At 47.3% G+C, this 19,776-nt stretch overlaps 1 protein-coding gene across 3 annotated transcripts in view; it reads right to left on the reverse strand.

Annotated features, from left to right (window-relative positions):
* Positions 1 to 391: 391 nt before the first annotated feature.
* Positions 392 to 19,776, reverse strand: part of HNRNPUL1 (heterogeneous nuclear ribonucleoprotein U like 1) — a 41,646-nt gene continuing 22,261 nt past the window's right edge. For all 3 annotated transcript variants that reach the window (XM_080644279.1, XM_080644278.1, XM_080644280.1), the window contains 7 exons: positions 19,201 to 19,323; positions 18,969 to 19,097; positions 6,070 to 6,238; positions 5,254 to 5,538; positions 3,879 to 4,168; positions 2,150 to 2,341; positions 392 to 1,561 (listed from right to left, as the gene is read on the reverse strand). In XM_080644279.1, coding sequence (XP_080500405.1) covers positions 1,445 to 1,561; positions 2,150 to 2,341; positions 3,879 to 4,168; positions 5,254 to 5,538; positions 6,070 to 6,238; positions 18,969 to 19,097; positions 19,201 to 19,323 — 1,305 coding nt within the window. In that variant the 3' untranslated portion in view covers positions 392 to 1,444. The remainder of the gene's footprint in view (positions 1,562 to 2,149; positions 2,342 to 3,878; positions 4,169 to 5,253; positions 5,539 to 6,069; positions 6,239 to 18,968; positions 19,098 to 19,200; positions 19,324 to 19,776) is intronic.

Genomic DNA, 19,776 nt, shown 5'->3' on the forward strand with positions numbered 1-19,776 from the left:
GATGAGCAGTGATACCCCCGCTGCGTGATGCTCTCATAGCTGACCACTAGGTGATGACCCCTGAGTCCAGTCCTAGTCTCCCCCTATTAGCCTTACTTACACTCCACACCTAGGGATCTGGCTCCATACCTTCTAAACACATTCTTGGAGATTTGGGACTGTGAATGGACTGAAAAGGGCAGGGACCAGAGAACCACTTCAAAAACAAACCAGTGGGTTTTAAACTGAGGGCCCCAGGTTTAAGGTGGCATTCCCAGCACCAAAAGTGGGGCTAGGCATGAATCCTTCAATAAGTGTTTAATGAATGGTAAATAATGTCCCCTTGAAAAGGCCCCTCACCCCAATTAAAGGCCAATTGCACTTCAAGGTTTCAACCCTTCTTCCTTCCTGCTAGGAGGTGCCATGTCATTTATTGAAAGAAAACAAAACAAAACAAAACAGGGGAAACACATTTCTTAATAAGTGCAGTCTGTTAAAATCCTGTTAAAACATATGGGTCAAGGGCAAGTAAAAATAATCAGAGAGTCACTGTAGGAAAAAGCTTTAGGTCTGCCACCTGGGAGATCTCTGGAGAGGAAGCAGTGGGAAAAACTTCATATTCTGAAGGGAAGGCGACCCCCCTCCCCCATTTTCCTTCTCGCCAGCTTAACCCCACCAGAAACTACCAAGACGCCCGGAATAAAAGGTTTCAAGTTCAATAGTCACACTCTCTCCAAATACAAAAAGCAGTTACAATTCAACTCAACACAGAAGCTCGTGTGCAAAGTTACGGGAAACTGAGACATTGTATAAAAAGTTAGGTTAAAGATGATTTTGTGGTTTTGTTTTGAGGGTGTGGTTCTTCATTGGTTGCCTGAACTCAGCAAAGAAATGGTTATCCTGATGAAGTATCAACAGCCAACCCACAGTAAAAACAGACAAATTCTAAAAATTAAAAAAAGCATAATTACCAAAAAAATATCTGTCACTGCTTCCTCCCTCCATATTTTGTTTTTTGCTTTTTAAACTTTTTTTTTTAATTTTTTGATTTTTTTTTTTTAAATCCTGAAAAGTAGACAGTTAAAACAGCTCCTGAAGAATGTACAACCAACTGCATGAGGGTCTGGGAAGCTGAGGGTCTGGAACAGGGCTGGGAAGAATGGACAGAAAGGGGTCCTCCCCTCAGTCATTATAGCATCACTGCATGACCAAGGGAGGAGTGTATTTAGTCAAGGAGGACGGAAAGAAGAGGAAGAGGAAGAAGGTAGGGAGAGAAAGAGAAAATAAGAGTTCATTGTTGCCTGTTTGAATCCAGAGAAAAATGCCCAGCCCTGTGGTTGAAGAAGCCCCTCAGAGGGCCCTGGGATGACCTGTCCCCCAGCACCACAGGACCCCGTGGGGGCAGATGAGGGGCCGTGGTGGGCGCTGGTGGAGGAAGCCGGTAGGGGCCTCCGGGGTACACTGGCTACTGAGTGCTTGTGCCCCCCTGTGTGTTCCCGGTGTAGCTCCCGTAGTCGTAGTTCCCGTAGTATGGCGGCCACTGGCCCTGGTTCTGATAGTACTGGTTCCACTGCTGAGCATACTAGGGAGAAACCAAAAGTACAGAGTTGTCCCTCATCTAGACCTCCATTTGGTTCCTCCCCTCACCCCACTTTCACCCAGGGTAGAGATGGGTGCAGTGACAACAGCTGACACATGGGTCCCCTGACAGAGAAATCAAGGCACCCAGGGAGGACAAGGGACTGACCTGATGCCATGTGGGTAGGCAACGAGGGATGAAGCCCAGGTCTCCTGGCTTGCCAACCTAAGGCCCTTTTCAGATATAGGTTAAGTACCACATTCAAAATACTTAATCACGGGTATGGTGGCCTAGCACCAACCCACTGGAATGGACACTGGCCATGGTGCTGAGGCAGGATCTGGAGGCCACTGCTATATGCTTTCCTTGCTGCACTGGGGAGAGGAGCTAGGATACCAGCTGTTCAGCAGCCAGTACAGAAGAGTTTACCCAAATGGACTGGCTACATCAGGTGAATTCCTGACAGGCCACTCATCTTCAGGGGATAACAAAGGACTCAAGTCTGGGAATACACACTGCAAGGGGACCCTGAGAGTCTCTCCATTCCATTGCCCCCAGCCTCCGTAACCCATGCCCCCATTTGATACCTACCTGCTGATACTGGTTATAGCTGGGCTGAGGGTAGGTCTGTGCAGTAGGGGGTGGTGGTGGGGTGTAGGGGGCTGGGGTGTAGCCGCCGTAGCTCCCATAGTTGTAGGCAGGTGGAGGTGGAGGTGGAGGTGGTGGGGCTGTATAGCCCTGGCTGTAACCTCCCTGGTTGTAGGGTGGCTGGCTGTAACTCGGCTGGAAAGTGGGGGGAAAAAACCAGGGCTCTGTGAAATAGCCAGTTCAGCTGGGATGAAGGAAGAACTTTTGTAAGCAGTGGGCCCACAAAGGAACTTCCCACGTGGAGGTGAAGGACTGAGGGGGAAGTGGGTTAGCAACATGGCAGGAAAGGCAGGGTAGGATACAGAGCTGTCATGGACTCTGAGACCCTGGGGAGCAAAGTTCAAGGCATCTCTTGAAATCCCAGGGTTTCCCCCCCATGTAAAACAAAAATTACAACAGAACTATTCTTTGGTTATCTTGTGTCTTCAATAAGCTTGTGAACACAAACCAATGGGTACTCAGTAGATTGTGAGAGTCATTACGGGAAGAGTTACTGAGAAAAAGAGTAGTGGCGCCCTAGCAGGTTTGGCTCAGTGGATAGAGCATTGGCCCACAGACTAAAGGGTCCTGGGTTCAATTCCGGTCAAGGGCACGTACCTTGGTTATAGGCTCAATCCCCGGCCCTGGTCAGAGTGTGTGTGGGGAGGCAACCATTCGATGTGTCTCTCTCACATTGGTGTTTCTCTCTCTCTCTCCCTCCTTCCACTCTCTCTAAAAGTAAATTAAAAAAAATCCTATGGTGAGGATTAACAAAAAAATAATAAAAGAGCTTATTCATATAAAAAAAGAAGAAAAATAATAGTGGTAATTCCTGAAATGCTTCCCATGTCCAGGCTGTATCATTAACTAACCCAGTCCTCCCACCAGCTCCGAGAGGTGTGCTCCATCAGCCTCATTGTATTGAAAAGGAAGCAAAGACTCAGGGAGGTTAAATCATTGATTGGGCCCAAGTGACAAGAGCCAGGACTTGACCCCAGATCTGTGGTTCCATGAAGCTATAATGCCACCCCCTCAGCAGCCACCACCACCACCATCTCCCACAATAAGCCTTGGATGTGAATTCTATTAACAACTCTAGTCCTTTATGAGAAAAAGGAGGTCCAGAGAGGTAAGGCAGTCCAAGATCACAAAACCAGGATGTTTTAGGGTGGGGCCTGAATCTTTGCCTGCTCAACTACTGTTCTAGAAAATATTCTTGTTAGACCAGGAGTGGGGAACCATTCATCTGTCTCTTGGCAGCTGTTCCTAGGCCTGGCATGTGAAAGGTATTCAGGAAACGGCTGCACAATAAAAGGAGACATACTCTGGTTGACAGGGGCCTATGCATTCCAGAGTCTGAGCACTGGCTTTCAGAGAACTGGAACTGAGTCTGGAGCTGCTCTGTTTGAAGGTCTCGGAACAGAGGCCAAGTCCTCATCAACCTTAGGGCTTGTCTCCACGTCCTGATGACAACAGAATCAGCCCCTTCCAGCCTGGGCAAGGGGCAACTCTGAGTGCTTTCTTGGGGATTCAGTGAGCCAGTGACACAGCCAAGAGAAATACACTTGCTGGATGGACCTGGAGATGGCGAGGGGCCAACCTCGTCAAAAGCACTGTCTGGGAGAAAGAAGGGCAGGATTGGAGATGGGCTGAAGCAGGTGTTGGAAATTTCCCGGATCCCACCTCCTCTCACCTGTGGAGGGCTGTAGCTGCTGACAGTGGGGGTGCTGGTACTGACGCTCGAGCCAGGGATGTTGCTGTTCTTGCTATAGCTGCCGATCCCTGGTGGATTCCGAGCTGGGCTGTAGCTGGGTGGTGGCGGGGGCTGCTGTGGTGGCGGCTGTGGTGGTGGCGGCTGCTGAGGGGGTGGTTGCTGTTGGGGAGCTCGATTGTAGCTGCCTCGGTTATTGGAGTTGTTGTTATCCCGGCTATTGTTACCCCAGCGGTTCTGGTTGTAGCTACCACCTCCACTGCGGTTGAAACCTGCATTGAAGAAACCAGATAAGAAGCCTGTCCTTCTCAACTTGGGCCCCTCAAGAGCTGGGCTGACTTGGTGACTGCTGCAGCCCAGTGTGGCTAGGCTCAGAGCAGCTCAGTCAAGTAAATAAAGCACCCTCTCTGAGATTCCCCAGACCCCTAGGTGCACTCTGCAGTGCAGCCCTGATAACACTTGGTTATCACTGTTGGCTGATAGGTTTGTCTTGGTTTCAACTGTGTCCTTAGCATCTCGATAGCTGTTGAATAAATCAGAAGAGATATTCTGGAAAAGGGGATGCCAAGCATTGGGGACAGTCCTCACCAGGGTTGTCCAAATGGGCCAGTCTCTCCTGAACCCTCATGCAGCTGTTTCCTGAGCATGAGACTCTTCCCTCTTCCAACTCCTACTGGTCTCTGGACCTTAACTTAGGCTCTCAGGAAGCCTTCCTTCTCCCCTACAGATTGGGCCACCTAAGGTCACAGTCCTGCTGGGCTTTCCTATTAAGCCCAGAATCCTTCTGGACTGTCACTACAGGGTGATGTGTCTGTCAGGGTCCAGCTGTGTCCCCAAACTATGCATCACAAGACCAAAACATAGCGGGCATGCCAGTTAAATTATGATCGTGCACTTTATTGCAGACAGCAGAACTTAGTGACTAAGAACTTGGAGTTTGGGTCACTTGATCCCAACTCTAGACTTAGTTGGGCAAATTCTGGGTAAATTAACCTCTTGAAGCCCCTTTTTCCATTTGTTTTAAAATATAAAACCCAAAGCAGTCCTAACATTTGACTTACACCAGGTCCTGAGCTGGGACCCAGGACTGACAGTAACTTGTTCTGGTTCATCTTCTCAAGCTGAAGGTCAGATGAGGAAGATGCACAAAAATGACAGCAATGTGACATACAAACGGGCAAGTCCCCAGGGGGAACAGGATAGTGGAAGCATTTCCCTGAGACCCCCGAGTCTGACTCATCCTGGTTCTCTACCAGAGTTCAGCCCAGGGCTGGTGCTAGGGAACCTTCACCTACTGACTGAATAAACAGTCACAAAGCCCAACCCTGACCCAGAAACCAGAAGTGTGAGAGCTCACCTCCTCGGTAGTTGCCTCCTCCACCACTACCTCCTCCTCGGCTCTGGAAGCCTCCTCGGTTGCCCCCGGGGGGGCCTCGGTTGTCATAGCGCTGGAAAGTGCCACCACCCCCGCGGCCCCTGAAGCCACCACCGCCTCGGTTGTCAAAGCGCTTTTCAGGGGGTGGCCCGGCTTTACGGCCTTCCTCGTTGTATTGCCTCACCAGCTTGTCTGCTTCTTCTCGCTGCAGCTCAATGAACAGTACCTCATCCAGGAAGTCTCCAACATCTGGCAACGTGAAGTTGGCTAGAAGGAAGGGAGGTCCCCAGAGGGAACAAATAGGTCAGTACTTTTTGAGGTGTGGTTCCCTCCACAACAAGGACACTGTAGTAGTAAGCAAGAGACAAGACAGGATCCTAACCTTAAGACTCTCTGACAATGGCCAGGGGCTAATGGAAACCTCTTCTCCATATCCTAAAGAGGTAGCTAAGACCCACCAAACCAGTGTTGATAAATGCTCCCTTCAGGAGCAGGCGAGGCAGGTAGAATCAGGGAGGCAGACTGAGGCTTGCTCACAGTCAGCTCACTAAATGGGGGCCATAGGCAGGTGAGCATGCAGGTCGCTAGCATTTGCTCCCACACATTCTCTCCATCATGCCCCAGACCCATCTGCCTGAAAACCTTGCAAAAGAGAGATACAGCAGCTTTTCCATTCACAGCTGTACTAGACAGAGAAGAGACAAAGCAGAAGCAAAGAAAGAACAAGATTTTAAAACAAGGAGCTAGAGGAGGGAGGACCTGGTTGAGATGTTCCTCTGGGAATCACTCAACTCCTACCTTTCATTTCCAAGACAGCATGATCTGGGACATCCTTCCCTTCCTCGTCGGTTCGTTTTATTGTTCGGTCTTTTAAGTCCTCATCAGTGGGACAAATGACAATAGCTTTGCGCTGGAAGCCTTCAAATGGTCTCATTTTTCGTCTCTGAGCTGACCCATAAACATTTGTCTAGGGTAGGTGACAGAAGAGGCAAGAGATGGCACATTACAGAATTGTTTTCTCCTCTATGGGGCACTATGTCAGCCAAGGACTGAGAAAAGGGCACTAGTTCTTCTAAGCAGAGAGACCCAAGAAACTGCTCTTCTTCACTTTTAAGATTTTTGAATCCACCCTCAGAAAATGAACTGACTCGGGAAAGCAACTGCTGACAGTCACAGGACAAGGATTTCAATGGTTGGGCTTTGCACTTTAATCCTCTTTGTTCTCAGTACTTTGCTTTACAATTATCCCCCTCCCCCCCAAGTAATACAGGCCTCATTTTACTTAGCTTCACAGATGTTGTGTGTTTTACAAATTGAAGGCAAGACCCTCCACCAGATCATGATTCTCTTTATTGCAGTGGTGGTCTGGAACAGAACCCACAATATCTCAGAGAAATGCCTGTACATGTTCATCATAAAAAATTCAGAGTACAAGGTGTAAAGTTTAGAGTAAGAATCTCTTCATCCACCTACTTCCAGTCTTATTTCCTAGAGATGATTAAATTTGTCCTTTTTTTAAAAAAAAAATTTTTTTTAATTGATTTCAGAGAGGAAGGGAGAGGGAGAGAGAGAGAAATATCAATGAGAGAGAATCACTGATCGGCTGTCTCCTGCATGTCCCCCACTGGGGATCGAACCCAGGCATGTGCCCTTAACTGGAATTGAACCGAGGACCCTTCAGTCCGAAGGCCGTCACTCTATCCGCTGAGCCAAACCAGCTATGCAAATTTATGTCTTTCTAAAAACATATGTGTGGCCTGGCCAGTTGTAGCTCAGTGGTTGAGCGTCAACCTATGAACCAGGAGGTCTATTCCTGGTCAGGGCATATGCCCAGGCGGCAGGCTCAATCCCCAGTGTGGGGCATGCAGGAGGCAGTGGATCAATGATTCTCTCTCATCATTGATGTTTCTATCTCTCTGTCCCTTTCCCTTCCTCACTGAAATCAATAAAAATATATTTTAAATAAATTAAAAAATATTCTTAAGGAATAAAAACATCTGTGTGATTTTTAACATGAATGAAATCATACTATACATTCTTCTGAAACTTTTTTTCAGTTAACATTTCTGTAACATTTTTCTGTCCCAGTGTTTTCATTTAATGACTGCATAATATACATAGAATGGATATCATAATGAACCAACCTCTTCTGACAGTTGCATCAATTATTTTCATCAGCACTGATTCTTTCATTCCCTCAGTCCTTCTCTGAAACATCAGCCTCACCCACAAGTTTCTAACTAGGAAGCCTTACAAGGCGCAGATTTGCTACTAATGTTCTCTTCCCTGCCTCTAGGTCACGGATGGGGAACCTTTTTTTCTGCCAAAGGCCATTTGGATATTTAGAACATCATTCTTGGGCCATATGAAATTATCAACTTAAAAATTGGCCTGTTATATTTGGTCAAACATTTAATTAACTCACCCCTAATGCTTCGGCAGGGCCAGAACCAATGATCTTGTGGACCTTAAGTGGCCCACAGGCTGGACATTCCCCACCCTTGCTCTAGGTGAGGAGCAAGTGCGTCCTAGGTTGGTGCTGGCACAGACCAGTGTCCTAGGACACATCTGAGCAGTAGTAACAACAGCTTCCCTTTACTGAATGTGCTAGGCCCTTTGGGACTGGGGAACAGATCTGTCGGACCCCAGGGCTCCAGACTCAGCCTGTGCACCTGTGTCACCTGGACACTACTGAAAGAGAGAGCAGCCCCAAGACTTCCTGAACCCCAATCCCTCAAGACTTCCTGAACTCCAATCCCTGGAGGTGGGACCCAGGCTCCTATATGGGGAACTGCCCTATCCAAATTCACTCAAAAGAGCTGGAGTGATGAGGAATACATTCATTTAAACAATTTTTGGTGGCTTGACGGGGACTGAAGAGAGAAGCTGCAGAGAAGTTATAAAACGGCATGATCCAACGGACACAAAGGGTATTTTTTTAAGACTCAGCCTGGGAGAGTGAAAAAAGCCCAGGATAAATTACTGGTGTGACCATAAACTCACTCTGGCCAGCCCCTACAGTTGATTCACCTGTAAAATAGGAACAAAAAGCTTCCTTAAGCCTCCCCCCTGGGCTGGTGAGGACTGAGCAGGAAGAGGACCACAAAGCACTGACTTGGCATGAGGATTCCTTGAGTGGAGGCTATGAGGAGGCCTCCAGAGTGGGAAACACCTTGACCAAAGTAGGCCTCTCAGAGGGACAGCCTGGAACACCCCAGCTGTAACCTGACTTGGCCACATAACACCTGTGTGGCCCTGGGTGAGTGACTTCCACTCAAAAGCTTCCGTCTCCTCTTCTGTAAAGTCAACTTATTGTGTATTTACTGAGTCGCAAGTCCTAGATGGGGAAAACAGTAAGAATGTCTGTCATTTGCTCGCTATTAAGACTGAAGGTGTTCAAGTAAGTAAAAGCTCTTGGTTAGTCCAGGGCCTGGCTCACAGCCAACACTCAACAAATGATAGCCACTGTTGATATGGCCATCACTGGGTGGGGTGCTGTGGATATTCTTATTGTACGGTTCACTTGCAGCAACCTAGACCAAAGGAAGGTCACGCTATAGTGTCTTCCCATCAGAAGACAGGAACTGTGAGACGGTAGAAAAAACACAGGTTTTGGGGAGTTTTTTGGTGTGTGTGCTTTTTAAATCTTCACCCAAGGATATATTTTTATTGATTTTATTTAAAAATATATATATATTTTTATTGATTTCAGAGAGGAAGAGAGAGACAGAAACATCAATGATGAGAATCACTGATTGGCTGCCTCCTGCATGCCCCACACTGGGGATTGAGTCTGCAACCAGGGTATGTGCCCTGACTGGGAATGGAACTGTGACCTCCTGGTTCATAGGTCGACACTCAACCACTGAGACACGCTTGGGCTGTTTTTATTGATTTTAGAGAGAGAGGAAGAGGAGAGAGAAATGTCGATCTGAGAGGACAATGATGGATTGCACCCCCTACAGGGATTGATGTGTGGGACAATGCTCCAACCATATGAGCCACCCTGCCAGGGTGAAAGAACATAGATTTTGGTGAAGAAGCTTGAGGCTGAAATCCCAGCTATGTTCTTTACTGAAATCCCAGCTATGTTCTTTACTATTCATGAGACTGCAGACAAGTCACCTCATCAAATTTCTTCATCTAAAAGACAGGGATTATATCACCTTCCTCCTGGCTCCGGTGAGGATTTGCAGATGTGAAAATGTCTGGTATGTGGCAGGGAAAGAAGTCAACACGTACAGGGTAGATCTGAAAATATGGCCAACAGGATTGACAATGTCCTAGGAGAGGACCAAGGAAAGTGAAATTTGAGGAAAAGATGAGGCACAAGAGCCCTTCTTCTGAGACAAAAAGAACAGGAAGCTCGGTTGTGGGTCAGCCAGCGACCCCAGTGCTGTGAGTATAGCAGTTATACTATAGCTACTCTCTAAATCAGGGTTGGGGAACTTCTGGCTGTGGGCCATATAAGGCCTGAGAAATAATTTGTTCTGGCCCTGCCAAAGCATTAGGGGTGAGTTAATTAAATGTTTGACCAAATATAGCAGGCTAATTTTTTTTAAAAATATATTTTATTGATTTTTTACAGAGAGGAAGAGAGAGGGATAGAAAGTTAGAAACATCGATGAGAGAGACATCGATCAGCTGCCTCCTGCACGCCCCCTACTGGGGATGTGCCCGCAACCCAGGTACATGCCCTTGACCGGAATCGAACCTGGGACCCTTCAGTCCGCAGGCCAACGCTCTATCCACTGAGCCAAACCAGTTAGGGCAGCAGGCTAATTTTTAAGTTAAAAATTATGTATGGGCCGAGAATGATGTTATAAATATCCAAATGGCCCTCGGCAGAAAAAAGGTTCCACACTCCTGCTCTAAACCAATATCCAAGTGATCCTGACACACACCAGGCAAAGATGTTCTTCCCTACTCCCCAGGGAAAGTGTCCCCACTTTCATTAAGGGGAGGGAACGTGTGTGGTGGGCACACAAATGCTGTGATTGGGGCCCTGAGCACTGGCCTAAATGGTTAAAAAGCACATCAGGTTAGAGGGGAATAGTCAAGTCCCTCTCCCCATTGCTCTTCCTGGACTCTACACCTAAAAAACAGAGGAGAAGGTGGCATCTGGTCATAGGAAGATAGAATTTTGCTTTCTCCAGCTAAATAATGAGGTTTTCTCTTGGCACAAAAGCCAGAGTAGATGAGTGCCAGAAAGAATGTGCCCCAGACCATTCTATGGACAACCCATTCCAGGGTTTATTTGCCCATAAGTGATCCTATTTTGACTCCTTTGAACCCCAAAGACAGAGATGAACACCTCCTGGAGGGATTCTATGGGGCAGACCTGCTGTGTCAATGTCCTAATGTGGAGACAGAGCAGAGAAGCAATACTGCCAAGAGGGCTAGTCCCTAGTTTCACGGGATGGGATGAATGGGGGCAAAGCAGACTGGACTCCTAAAGAGCTGGCCTCTGTTCTGAGAAGTGGCTAGACTCTGAGCAATGCCTCGTCAGACACTCTAGAACTGAGGTGCAGAGAACCCTCTTGGTGACCATTTATTAGATAGCACCTCCCTTGCCATACCTCTTGGCTTGGGGAAGGGAAGAGTGTCTAAACCACACCAGCAGAAATACAAACACTTGCCTTTTCTGGAAAAAAGGGAGTTAGCTGCTGGCGACTGTTGCCACAGCAAACACAGTGAGGTCAGAGACCCTAGGTTGGCCCAGGACTGTCATGGTCACTGGGGGCTGCTAGTTTCTGTTGCTAAGAGAGACCAGCACAACAGCTGGATCAGCTTTTCCCAGCTGTGTGAGCTCCCTCTGCCTAGTTCCCACTTCTTCCAGTCCCACCCTGCTTGAAGCTGCTGACTCTCAGGTCTGCTGGGGCTGTGTTCCCTGACCCTGGGCCACCCCCAATCTCCAGCAATGTCGGCCAAAGGACAGGAGTTAGGTTTCTCAGAGGTGCGTGACAGCCTGGGGGAGTAAGGGAGGAACACAGCATGCTGCTCACAGACCAGATTCTGTAAGAGTCCCACTGTCCCATGTACACTTTCACCTGTCCTCCCATCCATAGCTCAGTGGGGTCAGGTGGCAGTGGGAGATACCTGGCTGGATCCCAGAGGAACAAATTTAAAGCTGGTGACAAAAGAGTTCACTCTGGGCTCACAGTAAGGTAAACCTAATGGAAGGAACCCACATGTAGGGTGACAAATAGCTGGAATGTTACTATGGAACTGGCTGAGGCCGCGGGGACAGGGAGGGTGGAGGAAAGAAACACCCTTTTCTCCCAATGCCTGCCAATAAGAGGAGGTCTGGGCCTCTGCTCTACCCCTGGATTTGTTTCAGACAAAAAATGTGGCAAGGGCAACAGGGATGCAAAACAGGACTAGAACCATACATTCTGATGGTTGAGGTGAGATTAGGGATCACTGCTTGGCCTGGCTCTGGACTGTTAAGAGACCTAAGGGAGCTCCCTAGCCTGCAGCCGTAAACTCTGCCCCACAGAGGCTTTCTCAGAAGCCTTTAGGAGGGCAACTCTGTTGCCTCAGAGGGCCAATTCCTGCTCTGCACCAACTCTCTTTTTTTTTAATGTAAAAAAATATATATATTTTATTGATTTTTTTACAGAGAGAAAGGGACAGGGATAGAGTTAGAAACATCGATCAGCTGCCTCCTGCACACTCCCCACTGGGGATGTGCCCGCAACCAAGGTACATGCCATTGACCGGAACTGAACCCAGGACCCCTCAGTCCACAGACTGATGCTTTATCCACTGAGCCAAACCGATTAGGGGTGCACCAACTCTTGTGTGACCTTGGTAGGCTAGGGATAGACTGGGCAGCATCTCATTCTTGAGGTGTTTTCACCAGCAACAGAACCACTTGAAGCAATGTGGCCTACTTCCCCTTTCTCAAGTCTTTTAGTAGGCAGGCAAATTTAACATATCCCTCCCCGAAGAAAACATGATTATGGCTCCTCACTGCCCACAGGACAAAGCCTCAATTCTTTTTACCATCCTCCATGTCCTGGCCTAGACATCCCACCTCCCAATTTCCCACCATGGCTCCAACTACTCAGGGCCGAGGCCATCTGGGAAGTCAGCAGAGACATGTTCTACCAGAAAATCAACAGCATGACTTTGAACAGGTTCCTTTTCTCTGAGGCCTGTTTGCCCTGTGATCCATCTCTTCTTTTTCTCCTTGGATGTTTCACAGCTGTAACACACACATGATCTGAAGAGGATACTCAGGTCATCATGGAATGTAGTCAAAGCCCAATAAAACCAAGAGCTTGTGCCCAATGAGACATAACCTGGGGTAGGCACTGGGGCCCTAACCATACATAGGCCGAGTCCTGGCTCACAGAGCCTCACCTGCCTTCTGCAGGCACATTCTGCTTTCCTCTCAATAATGGGCATTACCGAATCCAAACTACAAATAGGAGATTCAGAGGAGCCAAATGCATGGAGGTCTAATCACCTGGGAAGAACCAGAGAAGGGAAAAGATGAGCTCCAGAACTGCAGGGAATTCTATCTAGCTCAGGAGACAGTTATGCATCAACTTATCCCTCATAGCCAAAGCTAGTGAGGTGGGAAGACCTGCTCTGAATCTTTTACAGCCCCCCCGCTTCCCAGAGAGTTTCTTGGAAGCCACGTTTGGGGCTTAAGACCAAACATGTAAAATCACTGGCTTCAGACCTCTTCCCAGGCTTGAGTAACCTATAGTTTGAGGCCCCAAGTCAATCCTCCAATCTATGGTTAGCCAGAGAACCCTCCTTCCCCACCTTCAGCGTTTAGGTAGTTTTGCCTCACTGGCCTGGATCACTTGGCCCAACCTGCATATCCCTCCGTCAGGACAGCTCTGAAGACCAAAGTATACCTGGTAGAGCCCTGGACCCCTCCCATGAACAAGCCAGCACATACTCAAAAAACCATAGTGTGTTGTTTACAGAGCCAGCTGTACTGGGCCTGGCTAAGGAGCTGGAGCCTGACCTCCAGGGAAGGTCCACTTTTAAATGTTGGACAAAAATGTTAAGATGATCTACCCCTAGCACTGTAATCCTTCACCACTGAGCCACACATTTGAAATGGGTTTCACAGCTAATTTAATCAGCAAACTGACAGGCAGGGAATACTTGCTGAGAATCCTCAGGGTGCTAAATCAACACTGTTTCCCCTTACAGGACACTGAGTCCCACTGGTGCCAAGTCAAACTACAATTCCAAATGCCCTGACAACAATGAGACAAAGCAAGACCAGGGTTAAAAAACGAAGTCTTCGAAGAAAGAAAAGGCTGGCTATATGCATTACTGATGGGGCTGAGCTGGGGCAGTAGCCCTGGTTGGCTTTTGGACTATCCTGTGCTCAACAGTCCCTTTCAGTCCCTAGAAATAAATATTTGAAACATTAGCCCAATTAGCTGTTTGCATCAAAATTTAGTATTAGGGGATCATGTACTGTCTTCTTCACAAATGTGAGAGTCTTTAAGGACCAATCCAATGGCTGCAGAACCCAGAACAAATCTCACATGTCCACCATCACAGATGAGGGCCAGGGTATGGCCCAGCCTTGGTCAACTTTCAGTTTTCCTAACTTGGCTGTTCCATCAGCACACAGCAGATGTCCACTCCCAACACCTTTCTGGCAAGACCATTTAATTTGTCTAGCCCTGGCCAGTGTAGCTGTTGGTTGGAGCTATTGTCCTGTACACCAAAAGGTTGTGGGTTTGATTTCCAGTCAGGGCACATACCTAGGCTGTGGGTTTGATCCCTGGTCAGAGCGTGTGTGGGAGGCAACCCATCCATGTTTCTCTCACATCAATGTTTCTCTCTCTCTCTCTCTCTCTCTCGCCCTTCTTCTCTCTCTCAAATCAACAAACATATGTAATAAGTTCAACAATAAAGATGAAAAAAAAATCAACAAATATATCCCCGAATGAGGATTTAAAAAACTGTAAATTAATTTGCCTATCAAAAACTATCACCAGCCAGCCGAAACCGGTTTGGCTCAGTGGATAGGGCGTCGGCCTGCGGACTGAAGGGTCCCAGGTTCGATTCCAGTCAAGGGCACGTACCTTGGTTGCGGGCACATCCCCAGTAGGAGGTGTGCAGGAGGCAGCTGATCGATGTTTCTCTCTCATCGATGTTTCTAACTCTCTATCCCTCTCTCTCTCTTCCTCTCTGTAAAAAATCAATAAAAAAAAAAAAAAAAAAAAAAACTATCACCAGCCAATAGCCTTTTTACTTTTTGTCTTTAAGAACAAAGTTCTTACTATGTGCTCCTTTCAAATGTTGGATATAAGGCATCATTCCTTCAACTGTAAACATAGATTACCAGTTTATTATGAAAGGATGTATTCAGGACCAGCCAGATGGAAGAGATGCATAAGGCAAAGTTATGTGAGAAGGGGCGCAGAGCTTCCACACTCTGTGAGTGCACATACCACTCTCCCACATCTCCACATGTTCATGACCCCAAGTTCCTGCTCAGCTGTTTCACATAAGATGCCAATTCCCATGCAAGGGCAACTTGGTCCCCTGGAGTTTCCAACCCCACCCCCACCAGGAGGCCTCAAAACCCCGTAACCAAGTACTGGCACACAGGGAAGGCACACTAGCAAGGCAGCCAGGGCAGGGGTGCTACTCACATTACGTATTTGCACATTCACAGGTTTTTAAGAAAGCATGGATGCAAGGCTTAGGGAAACAGGCTTGTTCACAGATACCCAAATACAGGATTTGGTACCCTCAGGACACATGTCCAGAATGATGTCTCATAGGTGGGAAACATGAGGGACTCATTACCCTGAGACAGGGATCCTTAACTATGTTTGGGTCAATTATACTTTTGGGAATGTTGAAAGCCACGGACGATCTTCCCATTCTAAATCAAAACTGTCTAGCTTTTTTGTTTTTTAAAATAACATGCTTGCACCTGCACACAAAATTGTGTTTAATTTCTAAGGTTCCGGGAGGAACCAAGATGGCGGCATAGGTAAACACCTGAAATTGCTGTCTCGTACAACCACATCAAAACTACAACTAAAAGAAAAAACAGATATCATCCAGAACCACTGGAAAGCTGGCTGAGTGGGAGTTCTACAACAAGAAGGAAAGAGAAAAGCACATCTAGACTGGTAGGAGGTGCAGAGGAGGGAAGTTACAGAGGCGCGTGCATACGAGCTGGCAATGAGTACACTGTGGTCTTTTTCAATTGGGAGGGAGATACAAACTCCCGACTGCTCTGATCTCCAGTTCCCAGTGAGACTCTGGGGACCCAGACTTATACAGGGAGAAACTGGACTGTCTGGCATCGGGACAGGAACGCGAGGGCAGCTTTCTCTCAGAGGTGGTCGCAGCGTTCATTGTTCCTGCACGGGGCCGCAGGACACAAAGACCCAGGGACCAATCTGAGGCAGGGCCAACGGGCAACCATTGCTGTTTGCTCCACCCTGTGATTCCCTGAGACCATGCCCCACCCAATTTACAGCCCTACCCAAGCTGTGCCCAGAGGCGTTTGCATATGAATGGCCTGGCCTTTTGCAACCTAACCTAACAAACTGCAGCTGGGTCAAAGAACCCCAGAGCTTCCAAAAGAAGGCCTAAGGCTCATCAGCAGCCTGCATCGCTTCACAGCTGCACCTCATCTGGGCACCTCCAAACCCCAAACTAAGAGGAGGAATCTGCAGATCTCTCTGTAGCTCCTGCTGGGTGGCCTCAGGCAGTGGTTGACTTTGCACCTCCTTGGAGATCCAAGAGCTGTCCTCACCAGCAGAAAGGTGTGGACAAGGAACCCGGAAAGTTGGTTAACCTTGGAAGCTCTGAAAGGTCAGAGCCAACCACTCATTGTCTAATTGAGACAATGATAACTGAAGCAAGCTCCACCTTTTAGTCTTATGTAAATCCTTGCTGATTGGCTATTACTGGCTATGGGTGGATCCCAAACCTTAATAAAAGGGATTGCAAGGCCAGAGCGAGGAGGAGTCCTCCCCCTAGAGTTGGGCTCCCGCCTGGCCCCCAGTATCGCCAAATTTATACTTTTCCAGTCTCTTTCATTTGTGTGGGGCCTCCTCCAGAACCCGAACCCTGAACCATGTGGGTCGTGAAAGGGGTTCTCAAAGTGAGACCACACCAGATTACAACTCTTCAGATCCATAAGAGACACACTCAGGGGGCAGACTCAGTGAGGACCAAAGCCACACTGAAGCAAGTCCAGCCTCATAAGGGTGTTTCCAGCACAGCAGTTCTCGCATTGTAGACACAACTGGTCCTCACAGCCTGGAGGTCAATTCCGCCCAGTGATACCAACAACAATCAAGGCTTAACTACAATAAGACTGCACACAGCCCACAAAGGGGTGCACCAAGAGCATCCACCTCAGGCGACTGGGGAGGCTGAGCCACTGGGCCATATAGGACACCTAGCATACAGACCCACTCTATCAACACAGGGAAGCAGACAAAATGCGGAGACAAAGAAACAGATCAGCCCTACCCAGTTTGGCTCAGTGGATAGAGCGTCAGCCTGCGGACTGAAGGGTCCCAGGTTCGATTCTGGTCAAGGGCATGTACCTTGGTTGTGGGTACATCCCCAGTAGGGGGTGTGCAGGAGGCAGCTGATCGATGTTTCTCTCTCATTGATGTTTCTAACTCTCTATCCCTCTCCCTTCCTCTCTATAAAAAATCAATAAGCCCTGACTGGTTTGGCTCAGTGGATAGAGTGTTGGCCTGCAGACTGAAAGTTCCCAGGTTCGATTCCGGTCAAGGGCATGTACCTTGGTTGCGGGCACATCCCCAGTGGTAGGTATGCAGGAGGCAGCTGATCGATGTTTCTCTCTCATCCATGTTTCTAACTCTCTCCCTTCCTCTCTGTAAAAAATCATTAAATATATATTTAAAAAAAAAAAAAAAAAAGAAAAGAAACAGATCACAAATGAAAGAAATGGAGGAAAGCAAACTACTGGATATAGAGTTCAAAACTACGGTTATAAGGTTACTCAAGAATCTTCCAGAAACCTCAGAGAAATTTAGTGAAACCCTTGAGGATATGAAAAAGGACCAATCAGAAATTAAGCATACACTGACTAAAATAAAGAATAATATACAGAGATCCAACAGCAGACGAGAGAATCCCAAGAATCAAGTCAAAGATTTGAAATACGAAGAAGCAAAAAAACACCCAACTGGAAAAGCAAAAAGCAAAAAGAATCCAAAAATAGGAAGATAGTGTAAGGAGCCTCTGGGACAACTTCAAGCATACCAACATCCGAATTATGGGGGTGCCAGAAGAAGAAAGAGAGCAAGATACTGAAAACCTATTTGAAGAAATAATGACAGAAAACTATCCCTACCTGGTGAAAGAATAGACTTACAAGTCCAGGAAGCACACAGAACCCCAAACAAAAGGAATCCAAAAAGGACCACACCAAGACACATCATAATTAAAAGGCCAAGGGCAAAAGACAAAGAGAGAATCTTAAAAGCAGCAAGAGAAAAACAGTTAGTTAACTACAGGGGAGTACCCATACGATTGTCAGCTGATTTCTCAACAGAAACTATGCAGGCCAGAAGAGAGTGGCAATAAATATTCAAAGTGATGAATAGCAAGAACCTACAGCCAAGATTACTCTACCCAGCAAAGCTATCATTCAAAACTGAAGGTCAGATAAAGAGCTTCACAGACAAGAAAAAGCTAAAGGAGTTCATCACCACCAAACCAGTATTATATGAAATGCTGAAAGGTATTCTTTAAGAAGAGGAAGAAGAAAAAGGTAAAGATAAAAATTATGAACAACAAATTGACAACAAATACATATCTATCAAAAACTGAATCTAAAAACTGAGTGAATAAAAAATATGATGAACAGAATAAACTAGTGATAGAATCAGGGGCATAGAAAGGGAGTGGACTGACAGTTCTTGGGGGGAAGTGGGTGTGGGGGGTATGGGAAGAGACTGGACAAAAACTGAACACCTATGGACGAGGACAATGGGGGGGGTAAGGGCATGGGGTGGAGTGGGAACTGGATGGAGGGGAGCTATGGGGAGAAAAAAGAGGAACAACTGTATTAATCTGGAAATAAAAACTTATTTTTTAAAAAAAAAAAGGTTCCCAGATCACCTGATATGAAGAACTCTGCTCTTAATTTAAACACAGGCACAAAATACGTGATTTAGATATATACCTGACAGTCATAAAACATGCTAAGAGAAACTGGGACATACCTATTCTATAGAGTAATTAACAGTAATTTCCAGTTACTATGTGCCAGGCCCTGTGTTAGGGATGTGGGCACCATTATAATCTCCATTTTACATTTTACAGACCAGATTTGAGATTTGAAATGTGAAGCCAGCTGTCTACAGACACTCAGCTAGTAGAAGAGTTGGGATTTAAGGCCAGGTCTATCCGGCTCAGAAACCCACGCCCTTTCCATTTCACTAAATGGCTCTTACCTGATAATGTTCTCTTGGACTGCTAAGAACATGAGCTAGGACTGGATCATGGCCCCATACCCCACCCACATACAGGGCTCAGAGAGCTGTACTAAGAGCCTGGGACTGTGCTGTCATGTATGGCTGACACCCTTACTAGCACTGCAGTCCATGAGCATTATGGTGAAAAATAAAAGGACAAGCGGGTAATATCCAGGCACCCAAGAGGCTTCTTCCCTCTCTAGCAGTGTAATAGTCACCAGTAAGTACCTGGTCTAGGATATAGTTGCGTTTCTTGCGGGCAGCAATCTGGATGAGGCGGTTGAGGCACTGGGTGGCCTGCTGGATCAGGACGTCCCAGCGGCCGGCATAGTTCCGCTGCCGACGTAGGCCCATCACCTGTGGGTAGGGGGTGGTGAGGGGTGCATGGTCCTGATTGTAGGACAGCACAGGGGGGTAGGATGAGGGAGGTGGCTAAGGAGAGACCAGGGGCTGTCCTTACCCGCATCTTATCCATGATGGCATTGGTACCCAGTATGTTGTACTTCTTAGAGGGGTTGGAGGCTGCATGTTTGATGGCCCATGTGGTCTTACCAGCAGCGGGAAGGCCCACCATCATCAGAATCTGTAAGAACATGATGGAGAGGCACTGAAGAAGCAGCAGGCAGCACCCTGATTCACTGGAGACCATGAGGGTGACTCTAAATCTCATGGTCATCTCTAGGAAATGAAAGCAATAGCTTCTACCTCAGTGTTGTTGGGATTCAAAGAGATGAGGCTCATCAAATCCTCTGAGGCCTGGTATGAGATGAATACAAAACCAAGAGCTATTATGAGCATTTAAATTTTTGTTTAGCAGAATTCAGTGGCCTCTGACAGGGAAGGCCGTGCACTGGGAATGGTACACAGAGTGGGCACAGAAAGTGGTACAACCTTCCTGGAGTTTGAAATGGGGACAAAAGGTATGTACAAGGACAAACATTGTATCTAATCAGTGAATTTGAAATTTGCAGAAACCAGTCGCAACCTAATGCCCAATAAGAGGGAAATGGTAAACATTGGCATTTACAAAATAATG

The sequence above is a fragment of the Plecotus auritus genome (genome assembly GCF_963455305.1).
Source record: "Plecotus auritus genome assembly, chromosome: 10".
Taxonomy (NCBI): domain Eukaryota; kingdom Metazoa; phylum Chordata; class Mammalia; order Chiroptera; family Vespertilionidae; genus Plecotus; species Plecotus auritus.